This window comes from Plectropomus leopardus, chromosome 9 (genome assembly GCF_026936395.1).
Source record: "Plectropomus leopardus strain MGB_pleo_1.0 chromosome 9, ASM2693639v1, whole genome shotgun sequence".
NCBI classification, from domain to species: Eukaryota; Metazoa; Chordata; class Actinopteri; order Perciformes; family Serranidae; genus Plectropomus; species Plectropomus leopardus.
This window is the reverse complement of record NC_142184.1, coordinates 27,283,911-27,302,480: the sequence shown is the minus strand read 5'-3', so window position 1 is coordinate 27,302,480 and position 18,570 is coordinate 27,283,911. Positions and strand designations below refer to the sequence as shown.

General features: G+C 40.7%; 1 protein-coding gene across 8 annotated transcripts in view; it reads right to left on the bottom strand.

Moving 5' to 3' along the window:
* Window positions 1-16,460, bottom strand: part of bsna (bassoon presynaptic cytomatrix protein a) — a 190,744-nt gene extending 174,284 nt beyond the window's left edge. For 7 of the 8 annotated variants that reach the window (XM_088082414.1, XM_088082415.1, XM_088082417.1 and 4 more), the window contains exon 1: window positions 16,071-16,460. In XM_088082414.1, coding sequence (XP_087938540.1) covers window positions 16,071-16,258 — 188 coding nt within the window. In that variant the 5' untranslated portion in view covers window positions 16,259-16,460. The remainder of the gene's footprint in view (window positions 1-16,070) is intronic. The other variant, XM_088082421.1, reaches the window with a different exon arrangement.
* Window positions 16,461-18,570: the final 2,110 nt, after the last annotated feature.

The window sequence follows — 18,570 nt, the reverse complement described above, 5'->3', positions numbered from 1 at the left end:
CAAAATCAGACAAGTCGGCGTGATAACAGGAACAGAAGCCGCAGCTCCTTTTGAAGCTGCTGAGAAACCGCTCGCAAACCTTTGAACCAACCAAAGTGACCTAAATTCAAAAATCCCATTTTTTCCAATTTCATGCTGATAACAAAAAACATCCCATTTGAGTGTCTTTCGCTGTGCCAACCCCCCCACTGAGTCCAAATGACTGCAGGAGCACAACTGTGCTGAAAATTAAACTGTGTCATCCAGAGGAAACTGTCGCTTCAGTCGCCGAACAAGCACAGAGTATTTAATGATTGGAGAAATGGAATTTTGAGTTTAAATCTTCTTAAACTTTATTTAACTAGCATGTTGTCACCGTATTTTACCCACATAAAGTCATTGATTTAGAATATGAGTTTCAGTGTACAAGACGATTTTAAAGGGACAATTTACCCCATGAATCTGAAATACATATCTTCCCTCTTATCTGTGGTGTTATTATCAGTCTGTAATGTTTTGGTGTGAGCTGCTGAACATTGTCAACTTTGGCCGTAACCTCCTCATGAATATACATTTTATGAAAGTAGATGGTACCAGGCCAGCCATTAGAAATTTTTGACAGGGGGACAAAATTTTCCAAAAAGGCTTGCAGTACTAGTTGTGCCAAAAAAATAAACTGAAAAACAAGTTTCATGTAGGAACTATTTTTCTGTCAAACTACACCCAGCGTGTATCAACAGCTCACCTAACACTAACTAACTAACACGAACTAACTAACTAAACTGCTAAATTAAGGAGGTCGACATCAATGTTTACATTTCGAATTGTTACGAGCCACTCATCCATCCATATCCATCTGCGCAGTGATACGGTTGGCGAGTGTAGTTTGGTAGAAAGAAAATAGCTGATACACGACACAACAAGGTCTGTGGATTTTCTAGAAGGGGACATTGCTGTTGAGATTTCTTTCTTCTTTTTTTTTTGCATTTTGTGCACAACAAACCAAGTGCCATCCAGTTACATTATATTGGAAAGAAGGCAGATATCTGTACTGTCCCTTTAAAAGTCTGTTGATGAGTCCTTAGTTTTCTGTTTGAGCATGAAGAAAAGCGACCTTTTTTTCTTTTCATCCACCATCTTTGAATAAACCACAGTGGCAGATAAAGCAGAGAGCAGCAAATCAGTTTAATGTTCCGTGACAAACAAATAAGAAAAGGTTGAATCTTATTGACTAAGAAAAAACACCCATTCATCAATGGGCTTCACAATACAGGAGGAAGAGTGTAACTTGAGCTGATGTACAAAAACACACATACACAAACAGCTATGCTGTAGTTTGTTCCAGGTGGTGCTGTGTCTGTACTTCTCAGCTTTAGCAGTTGCACATACACAGTGTATGCACAAACACCATACTAAGCCCCAACATCAATACAGGTAACATTTACTGTCAGGTGGCGACAACATAATGAGAAAACACAGCGTGACCTTCACTAGTGCAGCGGGGGAAAAATGACCGAGCACAGCATAATATTCTGTGACAAACTAATGAAAGTCAGAGGAAATGTATCCCCGACTGAATGAAGCAAACAGCGAGAGTATAGGGTGCCATGCACCCACAGGCATCATCACAGTGTGGACAGAAAAAGAGAAATAGGCCTATAGGCTACACCTCAGCAGCACTGAGTAATCTACAATATGCCTGATGTATAAAATTTAACATGTGCCATATTCAGGTGGAAGAAAATGTCATAGATGCAACAGCTCAGAGGTAAAAGACATCCGAAGTTGATCATTTTAAAATGTTTTGTTTGATAACTTTTTGCTGTTTTTGAACGCAGCTGTTTAATCGATCACTTAACACAAAATGAGTTAGAACAGTGCAAATGCAGTTTTGTCATGTATATAGTGTGATCATACTTGACTGTATCTGTAGAATTTAGATATGTTGATCTCCAATCCCACTGCCAGAGTGTTGCCATTGTACGTTTCTGAAAACTACAGATATATGTTCTATTTGTACGTTTAAATGTTGCAGATTAAGGAATGACATTTATATTAAGAACTGGTAAGGTATGTAAAGTATAAAAAAAAATAATAATGTCAATGATTGTTAACACTGTCAGAAAGAAACTGTCATTTTTAGTGGAAAATGCAAAAGGAATTACATGCCAATAATGACTTTGGCTTTCAGTCAAAACATAAATACAAACAAATTTTACAGATGTTAGGCATACAAGATCCAACTTGTACTGTTCTGATGTTTATGCACATTATGTTTAAGGTATGAATGTGTGCAACATCATGTGTGATTCTGATCTTTTGAACAGTGGTGAAGCTGAGGCCAGTACCTGGTTCAGACACAAACCAGACATAAAAGCTGACCTACACTGCAGACACAAGCAGATATATTGCGGGCCGTTTCCAGTCTCATTGTGCTCTGAATGTATTTTTGAAGTGCTATTATTTATTCCTGCTCAGAGCAATCGTCCCTGTACTGTTCCTGCAAAGCAGCTCAACAGTCTCAGTGCTTCATTCTAGGTCAGTTATTACGAGAAGTGGCTTATTCGTTAATTGTTTGCCATGCCGGGTTTACATGGATTAAACCTCTTCAATCCAGCCCTGCAATGTTGGATTGAAAACGTTAAATACAAGCCAAAGGGAGACTAAGTACCTGTATCCAGGTAACTGTCAGGGCAGGCTGCTGTGTGTCAGTGTCTGGAGAGTTCGTTCTGACCAGAGCTGGCTTATTAATCATCTCTTGTCGTGTTGGTTTTCTGGAAGCGACAGAGGAGCCGTGCAGTTTGGTTGTTGACCCTGCAGAGTTTCGCTGTGCGTCGGGTAACAGCTCGCCTCAGAGCCAATCAATTTGTCAACACCAGAGCTTCACCCAGACAGGATTTCTTAGCATGGTGAGAGGAACCCTCAACCCGCAGCTGGATCACATGACACTGAAACACTCCGTGTGAAACCAATAGATGTAGAATTCTTCCAGGGAGAGTAAATATTCATGTAAAACAACAATTAAACTGCTGTTGGTTCCAAAAAAATGAAGATTAATTTAATGCAAACCTCATATCTGGGTGTCATTGGCGGGGGAGATATGGCAACATACAATATTTAGTCCTGTATAGGTCAGCAGGGAGGATGAAAATAAATTTCATTGCCTTTGTCAGCTTGAGTTGTACAGTAACTGCCTGCCAAAAGTGTCCCTTTGTGCTTCTATTGTGCATTTTGACTTTGGAGTACAGGAGAACTCTTTATTCTAGTCCCACTAGAACCAAATTAGCATACAGTGAAAAACATATCTGATATTTCAAACCCAGTCAGGGAAATATCAGTGCTTATTGGGAGGATTTAAAGTTTGTTAGAGTTTTTTGTTGGAGTTCTGGTGTTTATTTCAAATGATAAAATAAATAGTACATGTAAATCATTTTATATGACAGATGTAACTGATCAAAGATCATGAGAAGTCTAACACAAGACACATCAAAAGTAATTTAATATATTTTAGCCGCTGAGCAAACAAACGGTCTCTGCCCGTGTGATATGATCTTAATTGTGTGCTTTGAAGGGCTATTAAAGAACATGAGTAGTGATGAGGTTTTGATTAGCCTTTTTCTGGCCTTGAAGGGCTAATCAGTGAGCTCTGGACAGCTGAGATTCTTTCTGTTGTGTAAAAAAGGCAGCTGTATTGGCACTGAGTAGCTTTTCTTCTTTTTAAAGTGAAACTAAGTAAACTATTTCCTTAAAAAAAGCACAGTCATGTTATGTAAGATCTGTTTGGCCTAATAGTGGAGACTTCCAGTGTCTTATTCCTCAACAGCTCCTGTTTGACCTTGTGGTAGACACAGGACTTATGCTGTTTTAGGTCTGAATAGTCCACCCTGGCACCTTTGTGGAAACTTGCAGTGCTGGCTGAGGTAGTTCAGGCGGTGCTGCGCTCTGCTCACTACACGAGGTCAGGGCCGACTAGACTGGTGTCTGTTACAAATCCCTACTGAGCCCTGGAAGGGGACCGACAGCCAAAACCAGGAAGCCTCCGTAATCTGGACTTTTGATCCTTCATTCGCAGAGATTTTAAAGGGTGCTGCAAGTCCCAGCCCATCTGTGGTATGAGCTAAAAAAAAAAAAAAAAAGCAAACCTATCTTAACTTTTCATACTGCAACCTTAGAACAAATTCATGGATAAAATTTTGTGGATGTTCTAAACTTTACCTGGTCCACTGTGAGCCCTGAACTGAGATATTTCAACCTGAACATCTGAGTGTCACACACCAACTAGACGATAACTAGTCTGCACAAAGTTTTGATCCCTTTTAGAGTCCTTCTGTTTATTCATTTACAGTGAGGAATAATAATTTAGCCAACACAGAGGCTGCGGTAATGGTTGCTATAGGAGCAGTTAATGTTCTTTCACAGTGATACAGAGCATACTATGTAAGATTTTCTGGAAAAATTGATCTATAGACAAAAGTAATCCCTCTCAATCATCACGTATGACCCTCTAAAAGTTTTTTTTTATCTGCCCTCTGTCTGTATTTTCTAATTATTTTGCTGTGTCTGGGTTGTTTTTGGGCATGTAAGAGCATACAGGTGAGGTTAGGACCTCAAAAAAAGGTAGTAACCAGGTGCCAGACTGTAAGCAGAAGGCATCCAAGAGGTAGCTATAAAAATCTTGGACACAGCACTGAAAAAGCAAATATAGACAAGCGAACAAAGCTCTTTCCAAAATGAGAGGGAATCTGGGGTTTCACTTTCACTTTGGCTGGCAAGTATGAAAGGGGAGGAGTGACACTGAGTTAGCCCGTTTTTCATTGGACAGGTAGGTGCCGGCGTTTAGTTTAGTTAGCTTGATAAAGTATCAACTTTTTCAAAAGCAACTGTCATGTTTCGTCCAGGTTGCTTAAGTTTCCTTTTTGTGTTCTAGTCCTGTTTCATTGTCTTGTACTTCCTGTTTTATTTTGATAGTTACCTCTTCACTCAGGTCCTCCATTTCCTCCTTGCGTGTTTCCCTCCTGTGTGATTACCTGCCCCGCCCTAATGTGCTGCACCTGTGTCTCGTTGTTTCCCCTCCTTCAGAGTATTTAGTCTCTTTGTCTTCCTCTTTCTGTGCCATTGTGTCTTGTTCCCCTCTGACATTGTCCTAACATTCCCTCTGTGTGAGTTTATTCTGTGAGTCTTAGTGTTTTTTGTTTGTTTTTTTAGTCAGTTTCTGCGTTTTTTGACCCTCCTTTGCCTGCTGATTTTGTATCACTGCCTTGCTGCCTGAGACTTGGCTTGACTTGACACTGACTGGTTTTCTGTGTACCAACATAACTTTCATTAGACCTGCTTTTGGGTCCAAGTTATTGGTTGAAAGTTGACTTTCAGCAGCCAGTATAGCTGTGTTGCTCTCATCAATGCTTGTTGCCATTATTGTGACCATTTTTCTCTCACTATTTTTCATAGCTTTAGCTAGTAGAAAGCAAGGTATATGCTGGAAGATAACATCCACATTCTTAACCCTGCCTGCTCGGATTGGTTGATTGTTTTTTCCAACTACCGGAGACATGCGTCAAAGGGCACCAGACTTCACTGAGCAAATCAGATATGTCAGGCATGTCCAAAGTCCGGCCCAGGGGCCATTCGCGGCCCTCAGACAGACTTAAAATGGCCTGCCGCTGGTCTTTCAAAATATACTATATGTGGCCCACCACACAATATTGGTTAATCAAGCAAGTTAACTTTGCGTTTCTGTTTACCTCACGATGGTGTTTGTCTATGTGTTAGTCCTGCCAAGTAGGAACGATTCACCTAATGTGTTCCTTTAGAGCCTGATTTGACATTCATTTTGTTGGCACCTTTCACGAGCATTTTTAAGTACCAGGACCTGAGAAAATTGTCTTGATTTATATTGAATACATGGGGAGAAAGGCATTGACCAACTTGGCAAAAAATGTCCTGAAAATTGTTTTTTTTAAAAATCATTTTAAAAAAGCAGAAGGTCACAAGAAGTGAAAATTGAAAATTAGCTTCAGGGAAATTATTCTATTTTTATCAATAAATAGGAAGAAATGTCCAGAAAACTATGTTTACAATTCCTATAAACATGCATTTAATTATTTTCACATTATTGAATTTGACCCCCATCCAAAAAAAAGTTTGGACATCCCTGGGATATGTGGGCTACAGTTCAAGGATCTACAGCCAGGCTAAAATATGTTATGCATGACCTCAGGTTTACAGTGTCTCTTTGGTGGGATGGGAGTACCTTTGGCCAAAAAAAGAACTTTTTAACCTGCTTTGCACTCATGCTTTTAATAACTTATGGAACTTTTGGTATGTTTTTATGTAAATCTACTGGGTGCGAATGTTAATGATGTTTTTTGAGCTTTTAACCAAAGGTGATTTTCTGTCACTATGTGATAAACAGTTAAGTTTTCTTGAATCTTGAATGGTATAAGCATAACTGTAATAGTCATTATAATCTGAAAACTAGTTGCTTGGTTTGGTTGTTGCCAAAGTTAATGTGAGTGAGGTTAGGTTAGGCCTTTTCATGTGGACATTTGATAGTGTCCCCTGTCTGTGTTATACTATGTGTTGCATTGACTTTTTGGCCCCGAGGATAAGTCCATCCCAGTCCTTGTACACCAGGACAAATTCCTACACATTCATTTTGCGACTGCAGTAGTTTTTAATCTCCTGGTTAAAGGATCCACTAGATAAAACATGATCCACTAGTGTCTTTGCTGTGATTCGACAGATTTCACCCCTCGCCCTGCTCAGATAGCCGTATCACCTCTGTTCAGTCTATTTCTGGGTTTCACTCATAAGCTCCAGCGACAGCATCTATTTGCTGAAAACCAATACTGTCTTGGGCTGTGATATTGTTCTTATTGCCATCTTATCTCCCGATGCAGCCACCCAAACACATTTAGTATTTGGAGGCTCCCGCAAACATGTCCTCCTGATAACACGGGGTGTAAATATATAGAGAGCCTCTGTCTGTCTGTCGCCCACTCTGTCACACATTCACAAACACACAATTCGTAAAAGAAAAAAAATATTCTCACTTCTCAAGCTCGAACAGTAACACGCCCACAGAAAGGAACACATTCTCTCTTGTTTTCGTTCACAATTGCTCCCTGACACATCCATGTTAGCTTTTGGAGCTCATTTTGAGGACGAGGGTAGGCTGCAGTTTGTGAACCTTCAGGCAGTTAAAGATGGTGACTAAGAACGTGCTCACTGCCTTTTCAGGATAAGAGTCAGAAAGTTGACCTACAGTCTCAGCACAGGACAGTGTCCTCCAACTGTATAGTTTAAAATCCCCCAAGAAAGGACTGAGAAGACAGAACTAACAGTGACAAGATTACGTTAGACAGAGAGCTTTAGGCAAAATGGGCTGTCCCAACAATAAAAACCCTGTTTGTGCATTTTCTTCAGAAACCTTGAGTCAGTTCTTGTGTCTGTGCGTCCATTTCCATCTATATATCTCTTTCAAACTATATACATATCTGAGGCTTCAGATTTGGCTGTCAGACAACAACCTGTAATGTAAGAAATGACCAAATAAATCCAGGTTTGCATATGGCTTGTTCACCGGATTTGATTTTCCAAAAACAAATTCAAAATTTTGATGCCATGAATCAGCCGAAACGCAGATCTCAGAAGTGAGAGTGTCCTGTTGTAGTTAGTTTTCAAAATGGTCTGTAACTATCCAAAAAGGAGGTGATGATCTGATCACTGTGATGGACTGTGTGTCTCAAAGCAGCTCATTAGTGACTATGTATGTCAAGATAAAAAAGCAAAGACCAGTGTCTTGTGAGAGCTCGGGGTCAAATAAGAAGCAATTTTAGGTACAAATGTAGCTGCCAGTGGACTTTAACTGTTTACTAAAAGTCACAGATCATTCCCCCAAGAGGAAGTGAACAGAATATTCAAATTTTATTTTTGCTTTCAAAACCAACCTGTAGTTATTTCTATTTCTATTGAAATATACACATATTCATATAACAGTTTCATGTCTTTCGTGTCGTCTTTAGTGTCAGTTTTTCTTGAGTAGGTTGATTCAATTGACTCTCCCAAAAACGTGGATACAATGTTTTCGTCATCCACAATATTTTGACCGTATGAGGCTGAATTCGCATCAGTGATTTAGGAACAATTTTTCCTGCTGTGCATAGAAGCAATAGGCTACTCATGTAACATTTATCAGCATCAGAACACATTAAAGCTCCACTTATTTTTTACAGACAATAAGTCAAATCCATGTGTAATATGAGGAGCATTTGCTTGGACAGATGAAACCACAGAGAATTATCACTCAACTCTGCAGCTCTACAGAGCTTTTAAGCTTCTTTTGAATCATCGCTTTGGTTTGATGCATATTTACTGTAGCATATGGTTTAGTCTCAGTGTCAATTCAACCTCTTATCCAACAGCAGGCAGCTGTTTTCAGTGAACAAACCTCCGATAAACACACTGTGCGTCACCTGCCCACCACCAAACAGCAGAATATAGCAGCTTAAAAGACAGATATTTTTTAGGAGTTGGTGGAGACCAAAACCAAGCTTTAAGTAGCAGTCCAATCATCAGAATAAGTGATGGCATTGAACATGTTTGCAAACCACAGATATGTTAAATTAATGTTTCATATGTAGTGGATACATTTTAATGTCTAATAGAAAATTTCTGTTTTTGTCACTAAAGACACGGCTTCAAATGTGAACATTGGCAATCTCACCTAGGTGTCACGCCATCGACCATCCCCTCCTCCGCCTGATGAGAAACTCAGCTCATATAAAGTAATCTGAATTATGTTAAAGCAGAAATATTGATATGATACATATGAAACATACAAGTGTAGCCTATCCATGGTTAATAGACACATACAATGTCATAATTTTGTTCTGGACTCTTGACAGAACAGAGATGGGATGTTTGATTTGCATTCATTAGGCGAACACAAACACAGAAGCTATTCTGTTGCAGCGATGCCTCATACATTATTTTTGAGTAAAGAAGCTGAGCTCGGATGTTGGATAAAAGTAACAGACTTAACCAAACATCCACAGCCACAGTATAAACTACATGTCACCAACAATGCATCTGTGCTAGCTACAGCCCGACATTCAAACTGAAATGTTGGTCTACATCTACTCAGCATCACACATGATCATTTTCAACCTCACCATCAATTTCAACAAACAAAAGGCTAAAAGACGGCTGGTAACCAGCCCGCTCAGCAGATCACAAACTGAATCGTATCAGCGTTTATTCCTCTGCTGATGTGAGAGAAAAAAATCACGTCACTCTGAGCAGGACCGTCAGCAAAAAGCATCGATAAACTCTGTCGCGCTGTACACGCCAGTGACAGGCTGCTGCTTTTCTGCAAAAGGTGAAAAAACAAAGTAACACTTAAACCTGCACACACACTTCTGCTCAAACACACACACACACACACACACACACGCACACACACACACTCCTCCTACATGCATGCCTCTGTGGAAAGTGAAAATTGGTCTCAAGGGTGGAGCATGTTTGGGAAAGAAAAAAATACAACAACAAAGTCAGTGATCACACTCTTCTTCTCTCCCCAACATACTCAGACTTCACACTCTCCAAAACAAGCAGTCTCTCTCTCTCTCTTTACACAAACACACACACACACACACACTTACACACATCTTTATAAATGTGTATAGACAGTAAACTGCGATGATTGCCGATGGTTGCAAGTCACGGAGGAGCTCCCCACAGTTACTGATCATATACACAAAACAGTGAATGTGTGACACACACACACACACACACATTCGCATCCACACATTTACACAAATGTATACACAGCCTGGCCTACAAATAAGTATGAAACATGAGTGTGAGTTGAGTCAGATACAAGTGATGCCTCAGAGAGGGAATGGTCTGCTCCATTTGTGCTGTAAGGTTCTCTCTCTGTGTCTCTCTCTTTGTGATGATCTCTCACTCCTCTCTGTTTCCTTTATCTTCAGCCATCTGGATATCCATGTATCCCCCTTCTCTCTTTTCTTTAACTCACATTATTTCCTTAATGTCTCTCTTTAATTTGTACTCCGTCTTTCTTTCTATATCTGCTCACCCTTCATTATCACTCTCTCGCTCCCTTTGGCTGTAATGGAGGCTCCATCTGTACATCAGAAGCCCTCCCTGTTTATTCTCCCTACAAACTCTTTGCCTTTTTCAACTTCAGCTTTCCTCTCCTTTTTTCAGTTCTCCTCAATTTTCAGTGTACTTTATTTACATGTCTTGAATTAAATACAGTTTTATTGTAAATTGCATGAACTTCCCGTTGGGATTCCTTTAGTGTTGATTGTTCAGGAGGATTTAACCAGGCGCTGAATTATCTACAGAGGTCTCCTCCTCTCTAAAACAAATGAACCCGGCAATTTAAACCACTAATAACACTGAATAAAGCAGTTTCATGTTACAAATCAGTGCTTTTTGTCAACGCAGTTTGGCTCGTCACAAACAGGCTGCTGGCCCAGCGCCTGCTAAAGTGGGCTCACCTTTCTTCTCTGATGACTTAAGATCCAGATGTTCAGGAGGTTTTTAGCAGGAGCCACGTTGTCTGCAGATGTCTCCTTCTCTCCAGCAGACCCAGTGATTTAAACTGGTAAAAACATTTCAAATGGCAGTTTCGCACTGAAAAATCTGTGTTTTTCAGCTATGTCCGCCTCATTGTGGAGGGGCTGCTAAGTACTTTAGCCAACACTAAATCGTGAATGAAGAGTCACTGTTTGGTTTGTCCATTCTGGGCTACTGTAGAAACATGGCAGTGCAACATGGCGGACTCCAAGATTGAGGACCCTCCCTTGTCTGTCTATTTAAATGGCTCATTTTAGGATAACGAAAACAAAATTATTCTTATCCTAAGGTGATTATACACTAAAGAAAACATACTTATCATATTAAATTCCATTTCTGCCTGTACACCCCCCTAAATCCTACACATGGGACCTTTAAAAGAGAATCTTTGAAAGCTAATTATGAATTTTAAAAAAAGTATTTCTTACAGCAAGTTTAAATCAGATTTTTCCAGCAATATAATGTAAAGATATTACTGGTTGTACCTGGATGATCCCTGACTGGAGGCAACACCTTATGATCTATCACTTCCCCATCACTCCCCTCCCCCTCCCTGTGTCCCTTAAGGTTTTATCCTATTGTGCACTACACTTGATCTGTTTCCTCCAGCTTATATTCCCTCCTTCTTCTCTCTCACTGTTCTCTCTCCCCTTCACTTCCTTCTTCTTCTCTCTCTTCCTGTCTCCCTCTTTCCCCTCACTGTGAGCCTCTCTCTCTCTCTCTTCTTATCTGTGTGCAAAACCCTATATAGCACAAGGGTTGTATCTCATTGTAAAGCCAGAGCCATTTATAGGCGGCAGGTTATTGGTTGAGAAGGGGGCGGGGAGAGAGAGAGACAGCTAGAGGGGGAGGGATATTCACAGAAGCAGCAAATGTACAGTATATTTGCAGAGACTGTGCTGTAAAGAAGAGCGACAGCGTTACTTGTTCCAGCAAATGCCCCAAAGAGACATGTTTACATTCAAGTGACAGAGCTCTTTCACAGCCCTAATAATAAGGACAGGAGCAAAGGAGGAAGGGAGCTGAGTGGCTTCCGCTAACCTCAACTAAGTACTTATTTTAACCCAAAGGATGATGTTTCCCTAAACCTATAAAGGTCGTTTTTGTGCCTAACTTAACCATCGCGTTGTAACATCATGAATTGCTTTTATTTTCAACAGTGACTGAAAAGCATGAATATATGATGTCCTGCCAATAGGGGTTATTAGATCACAACACATCAGTGTTCTGGAGGGCTTGGGACATATTTTGTCTTTTCACTCATAATGTTGAGGATTTCTTACATTTGAATAATAAACAGACCAGTTACATATTGTCATTGTTAAGTGTAATTTTGGCAATATTTTACATTTTTATCATTGTGAACAAATGTAATAAAAATGACTAAAAACTAGCAATGTATGAGCCCAATAACTAACTAAGTGAAGTCTATGTATCCAAATCTGATATATCTTCATCCTCTGTGCCATATAGCTCCATTGTTTAAAAAAAAACAACACTGTTGCAATGAATCCTCATACAATGCTTCCTATAATATCATACAAAAATGCACACACATATCTAACAAATTAGCACTAGGTTAACTAGGTTTAGGCAAATTTAGTTATGTAAGTTGTATGTAAGGAAAGAAATATAGTTGGGTGTCATCACAATACATATTTAGTTTCACACTAAACGTAAAGTTACGTAGGTTACGTTTAGGAAAAGAAGCATGGTGATGTCACACCTTAATATAACTCGAAGTTCTCTTGGTTTAGCGTGGGACACAAACACCAGTCTTCTTGGGTAAAGTCCTCTGCTTGATTGACCAATCCCACCACCTGCCTCCTTACGCAAAGTTTTGCTCCTCAAAGACTTCTTTCTTTACTCTCGTCAACTGATTGTTCACCTGATCACAGCCTTACCAATTACATGATTTATATATGAATTTCTGGCTCAAGATTACGTGGGTTATGGCCAAATTCTGGTGCATTGTTTTTCGTAGGTACGATTACAAAAAGCACATGAGAACAGCCTGAAAGGATAAGTTCCTTAGCATGTACATGACAGGTGCTGTAGTATATTTCCTACATACAGCATCTTGTGGCCTCGAAAAGACATGATTGCCATTCATCCACAGCTGAAAATAGTCCCCAAAATTGCACTCTTTACTCCTGTTGGAGTAACTTTTATTACCAGCATCTAGCCATTTTAGAAAATCACTGCACCTTTTTGATGCAGTGGTTTATTTTTGGAGCATGTTTAAAGATTTACATGTTCAGTAGGAACCAGCAGGCTTGGTCTGAGTACCACAAACAGAAGCAAAGGCGGACCAACACATTGTTGGTTTTAGTATTTCCATGAGGTTTTGTTGAAAATATTAAATTTAAATGGTAGCTTTATTCTTTATAGAAAAATACAAATACCTTTGCATATTGCATTACATTTTCATTGAAAAGAGCTTAAAATGACAACAGAGCAGCATGTTAATCTAGAGGCAGAGGGGGAAAAAGAGTGGGAGAGAAGGGAGAAGGCTGAGGGAGCATGGGAATGTGCAGAGATTGAGTGATAAAGGAAGAGAGCAACAAAAGCAGTTGAATGAAGAGGATGGGAAGAAAGGGAGACCGAAAGGAAGGGAATTGAGAGAGAGTGACATCCTTTCTCCTTTATAAAGACCGCAAGTGTGCACAGGATATAGAGAGAGACAGAGAGAAAAAGGGAGAAAGACAAGAGAGTCGCAAAGCGTGCGAGAGCACAGAGGAGACAGGGAGCGCGAGAGGGAGAGAGTGATGGGAGCAGGCAGTCAGGCAGAGCAGTGCAGAGGAGGGAGGGAGTGTGTGAGAGTGTGTGAGAGTGAGAGGGGCGGGGGGCGAGCAAACACGCTCTGCACGTGATCCAATCTGTTCACATGGCCTTGTATTACGCCTTTATAAATACTTAATGTGAGGCGCTTCTTGCCGTGAAACCCCTCGCCTTGTACCCAGAATGGATTTGAAATGTGGGCGCCGAGTTTGAGGTCTGAAACTAGGAGTGCAGGTACCTTCAGAAATATTTGATAAAAGCACCAAAGAAGAAAACTGCATCACTGTGAATACCCTAAACGGAAAAATACAGAAACAACAGCATTTTCAGCTCTGTTGTCGTTCATGGGAAGCAAGCTGAAGCTGTCATCTGCTCTCCGAGTCCCCGCGTTATATAATGATGGATAGGCCTGTGCTGCTCTGCTCTTCTCTCCTACAGAGGCATGAATCAAACCCAGGATGTGTCCTAAATATAACCCTGGTGTGTATAGGCCAGCTGTAGCCCTACTCTGGCATTATTTCCACAAGACGTCAACCCGATTAGGTCTCTGTGCAGCAGCCTGCCCGCAGAGGGGGTTTATGGATGAGGTGGCACAGTAAACTGGGATTCCTGGATTGTGGCAAAGATGAATAGTTGTAGCATATGTGCTATCTGAGCCGAGCTTAAGGAGAGATTAGAGGTGTAGGGGAGAAAGTGACCATACTGAACATCTTTGGAAAAGCTTGTACTATGTATGGATACCTTTTGTTATACATGATGTGTGTTGACTGTTGCTCAGATTTTATGTCAGGTCATGTTAGGACAAATGTATCATAGTGTGATGTTATGATCAGGCATATCTTATGGTGTAGTATGCATGGTGTTTGATAAAATTACTTCTAACCAGGGTACTTGATAGCATATTAAATGAAAGGTTCATACTTTATATGGCTGACAATTGGTGTTATATTGTGGGAACAGGGTTGCATATATTTTGATTAGAAAAACAAAATGTCTAAGTGGCAATTTCATAGATACAGAAGTCAAAAGTTGCCCTTTTTGGTAATAAAGACTAGCACAACTTTCCCATGAAATGACTTGACACTCATTTCTTTGATTAATCTGCTAAATTTCTATGGGCTAATGTGTGCCTTTTCTGCATTCATTTATGGTGTTTAAGTCATTAATTTTGTCAAAAACAAAATCATCTGCTTCTTTCCTGTTGTTTGTTTTTATTGGGAGAAACAAATGTGCATTTTCTAAATATTGAAGGAGTGTTGGCCTCTGTGCCCCCCTGAAATCGACTCCTATGTGTATGTGTTAACAATAGTGGTGCATATCACCAGAGGCTCCACAATACAATATCATCACAGTGCTTAAGTCACACCACAATATTACTGTGATTTCAAACGTTTTATGATATGCTATATATTGTGATTTATTACCTTTTTCCCCAAAGAAAAACTTGTCAAGATCTGCTTTATCAAGTAAGGTAAAGTTCTCAGTCTGTTCATGTCACTTAAGTCATAGTTACTGCAGCAAAATGTATCAAGTGGACTGAAACGGAATTGATTTTATTAATCTAGTAAGCTGTATTTGAAATATTAATAATATATATTTTAAAAGGAAAAACAATACTTGGCATCACATTATTTTGCCCATGCAAAAACAATGTTATTATATGCTGTATCGATTTTCCTCCCACCCACAGTATGCAAGAGCATAATTCAGTGACATATGGTGTCTGTTACAGTGCTGTTGATGTTATGGTTATTTTATAGTCTCTTTAAGACATCCTGTTGGACCTTGAAGACACTCTATACTGACAATATCAGTATTGTGAGATGAGACTGGAAATGTAACTTTGCATATTGTATTTGTGATATAGCTTAACTATTGCTTGGTACGCGCCATCTGTCTGTCACACGCCTCTACGTCATTAACGGGAAGCGTTGGCGTCGCTCATAGTACCAGTACTACACACTCATCATCAAACACACGCCTACATAGCAAGGCAAGCCCCTTAACGTACGAACACACACGCTCACATGCACAAACACACACATTCAGCAGCTTCCCCTCGCCCGTGCGGAACCGAGCGGGGAGGTATCCAGCTGCATCACATCTGCAGCTCAAACCACAAAAACGTCCCAGTGGTCACGTTTCTTAAATGATAATGGAGGGGGGAAAAAGGGGGCTTGGCTGTGCATTTTTCAGCGCCAGTCCCATTCAACACGATACGCCAAAGCACAACCGAGAGGGAGGAAGGAGGAAATACTATTAAAGCACATGACACGGAATAAAATCCCAATCTGAGAGCAAAACAGCCGCAGATGCTCGCTGATGACACTAACATATAGAGCACAGGGGCCACCTTAATATGCAATGTCAAACCTATTTTGGGAAACACGTTAAAATGAGCCATTCGGGCTCAGCGGTGCAGCTGGTAGCGTTTCAGCACCGCGGACAGCTCTCCTGTTTTCAGCACCACAGATCACTCCTCTGCTGTTAATAACACACCAGCACACGCTCATATGTCCCCCTTAAAATCACGCACGAGAGAGGAAAACACTTCGCAACACCCTGTTAATCCCATCTCTAAAATCTGAAATGACATCTGGTCTCTTATCCAACCGTTTCAAACACACACTGGGATGTAGTAAACCCAGAGCACTTCACCCAGCCCCGTTAACCCGAGACACCTCCACCACTGCTGCTCCTACCTCGTCATTCCCATCCCGGGGCCTCCGATCCCCATCCCTCCCCCGGCAGCGGCTCCGTTGACCGGCTTCATGTGTTGTCCTGCCCCCGGTCCTGCTGCGGGTCCTCCGGGCATCACCGACCCCATCATCCCGGCGGCTCCCGGCTCGCCGGGCTGCCCGCCGCCCTCCATGCTCGCTTCGTTCCCCATCTCGGTCTCGGCTCAGGAGACGGGAGGGAGGTGGAGAAAGGTAGTAGGTCAAATCGGCGGTGTCGCTTCTATGTCGCTATGTTGTCGTTTTATTTTCAATATAACCAAAAAAGAATGAATGGAAAAAAGGGGGGGGTGAAAACTGGGAGAGCGAACTCAGCGTTGCTCCTCCATCACCGCCATCATCATCATCAGCTTCAGGACCAGTGGGCTGCCTCCTGACGTGATGGCGGGAGCGCGCCGCGCGGTCACGGCGACCGTGAGGGGAAATAAAAGCGCGAGAGGCGAGAGAAAGCGAGATTAGATTAGATTAGATCAAAGTTAAATGAGCCCCGTGGGCGAATTTGGGTCGCAGCAGCAGCAGCAAGATTAGGATACAACGATCAATGTGGAGAAAAATGGAAAGAGGGGTGTATTGTGACCTCCGGATGGCAACATCATTAAGTAAAAAGACACAAATAGAGAGGAAATTCAATTATATTTCTCAGCGAGATATTCATTCAGGTTGTTTTATCCCTGAACATTACCTCCCCTCTGTTCATAACTCGCACATCTACCGCATTGAGATTTATGCTGTCCTATAAATTGGTAAACCGATTTTAAGCTCCTCATCCCTGAATCAAGCAATAAAGTTCAACTACGCGTTAATAAAAATAAAGTAATAACACATTATAGTTGTACTAACAGAAAGGAGTCATTGCAATGTATGAATAATCGGCATGATGTAAAATGTGTTTGTCTCAAATCAGAGCTAATTTACCAGAAATGTCAAATTACTATCCTAACCGGATCAAATGAATGAATTTACAAACGGCTGTTTGGAGAGCACAAGTGCGCAACCACAGCAGCGGGCACGCGCTCTCCGGCTGTCGGTGCCGCGGATGCTGAGCAGTGAGTGAAGGCGGAGAGGAAGGGAGCTACAGTATACGTGCGCGCCCACGTGACACTTTCTCACTCTGAGAAGGGCATGAGGAGTGACGTGAACGCGCAGATCGACTGCACCGGAGCATCACGTGTCCAAAAACACCCCATGGTGTTACACACCTGCTGGTACTCACTATTTATTCAGATTGATTTCCTCCTGGTTGTACACTGTAGCGCTCCGGAAAACGTTTATCTGTTGAGTTTGATGCATTGGACAAGCTACTGCAGGTTTTGTGTGTGTGTTATGCAAGTTATATGATATTAAAGACATGTGAATAACTAATACATTGGATGAAAAGCTAAAGCTATTTCACAAAATATTAAAACCACCTGAGTTTGATCAAACTTTTAGTGGGCACTATGATTAAAAATCAGATCGCCTATTTAAACAGAAAATGGTCAAAATAATTATATAATCATAATAATTATTATTATTAGTAGTAGTATTACAAATATATTAAACAGTAAATAAAAACCATGAAAACTATAATTTATGGTTATGTTCCCTATATTTTTAATATTATCTTCTAATAATGTCTCTCTCTTTCTCTCTCTCTTTTGAAAATAATTTAAAAGTAATTTTCTTTACCTAACTTTTGCAATGTGTGGTACATCTTTTGTCAAATTATTCATTGCCTTTTTAGCCACAAGGGCAATTTCCCCTCGGGGATCAATAAAGTATTTCTGATTCTTATTCTGATTCAACAAAAAACATACCAATCTGAATGTAAAAGGCATCTGAAAGCAGCACAAGAAAACTGATGTTGGTCCAAGTTTCAAAGGGTTATTTTAGGTGAATTATGTGAAATATTCAGTAGAAACATCATTACCTGAGGGTTATGTTCTTAGAGCCATTTGTTTGTTTGTCTGCTATTAATGAGGATATGTTAAAATGTGCTGCAACATTTAAATGAAAATTGGTTAATTTAGGCCAATAAACAAGTGATTAACCTTTGCTGCAGCCTGCAGCTCTGGATCCAAATGGGTAAAGATGCAGGTGCAACTATGAGATTTGTTTTTAAACCAGTTTGAACATTGTGATTGCATTTGTTTGAAAAAACTGTTTTCCATTTTCTTAAAAACCACTGCACTTAATTAATAAACATGGTATATGAATGTTTTGATTGTCTGCCATTGCCCCGGGGTCCAGGACCCTGAGGTGCCCAGATTTATTTGTGGTCATTTGATAAACTGAAATCTTTGTTTGGAAATAAGCACAATTGAAGCAGTGTTGTGGTGTTGCAGTGGGCAGCACTGTTTCCTCCGAGCAAGAGGGATCCAGGTTGAAACCTACTGGCCAGCTTGATCCCTTCTGTGTGGAGTTTTGCATGAGTGGGTTGTCTCTGGGTTCTCCCACTTCCTCCCATAGTCCAGAGAAATGCAGGTTA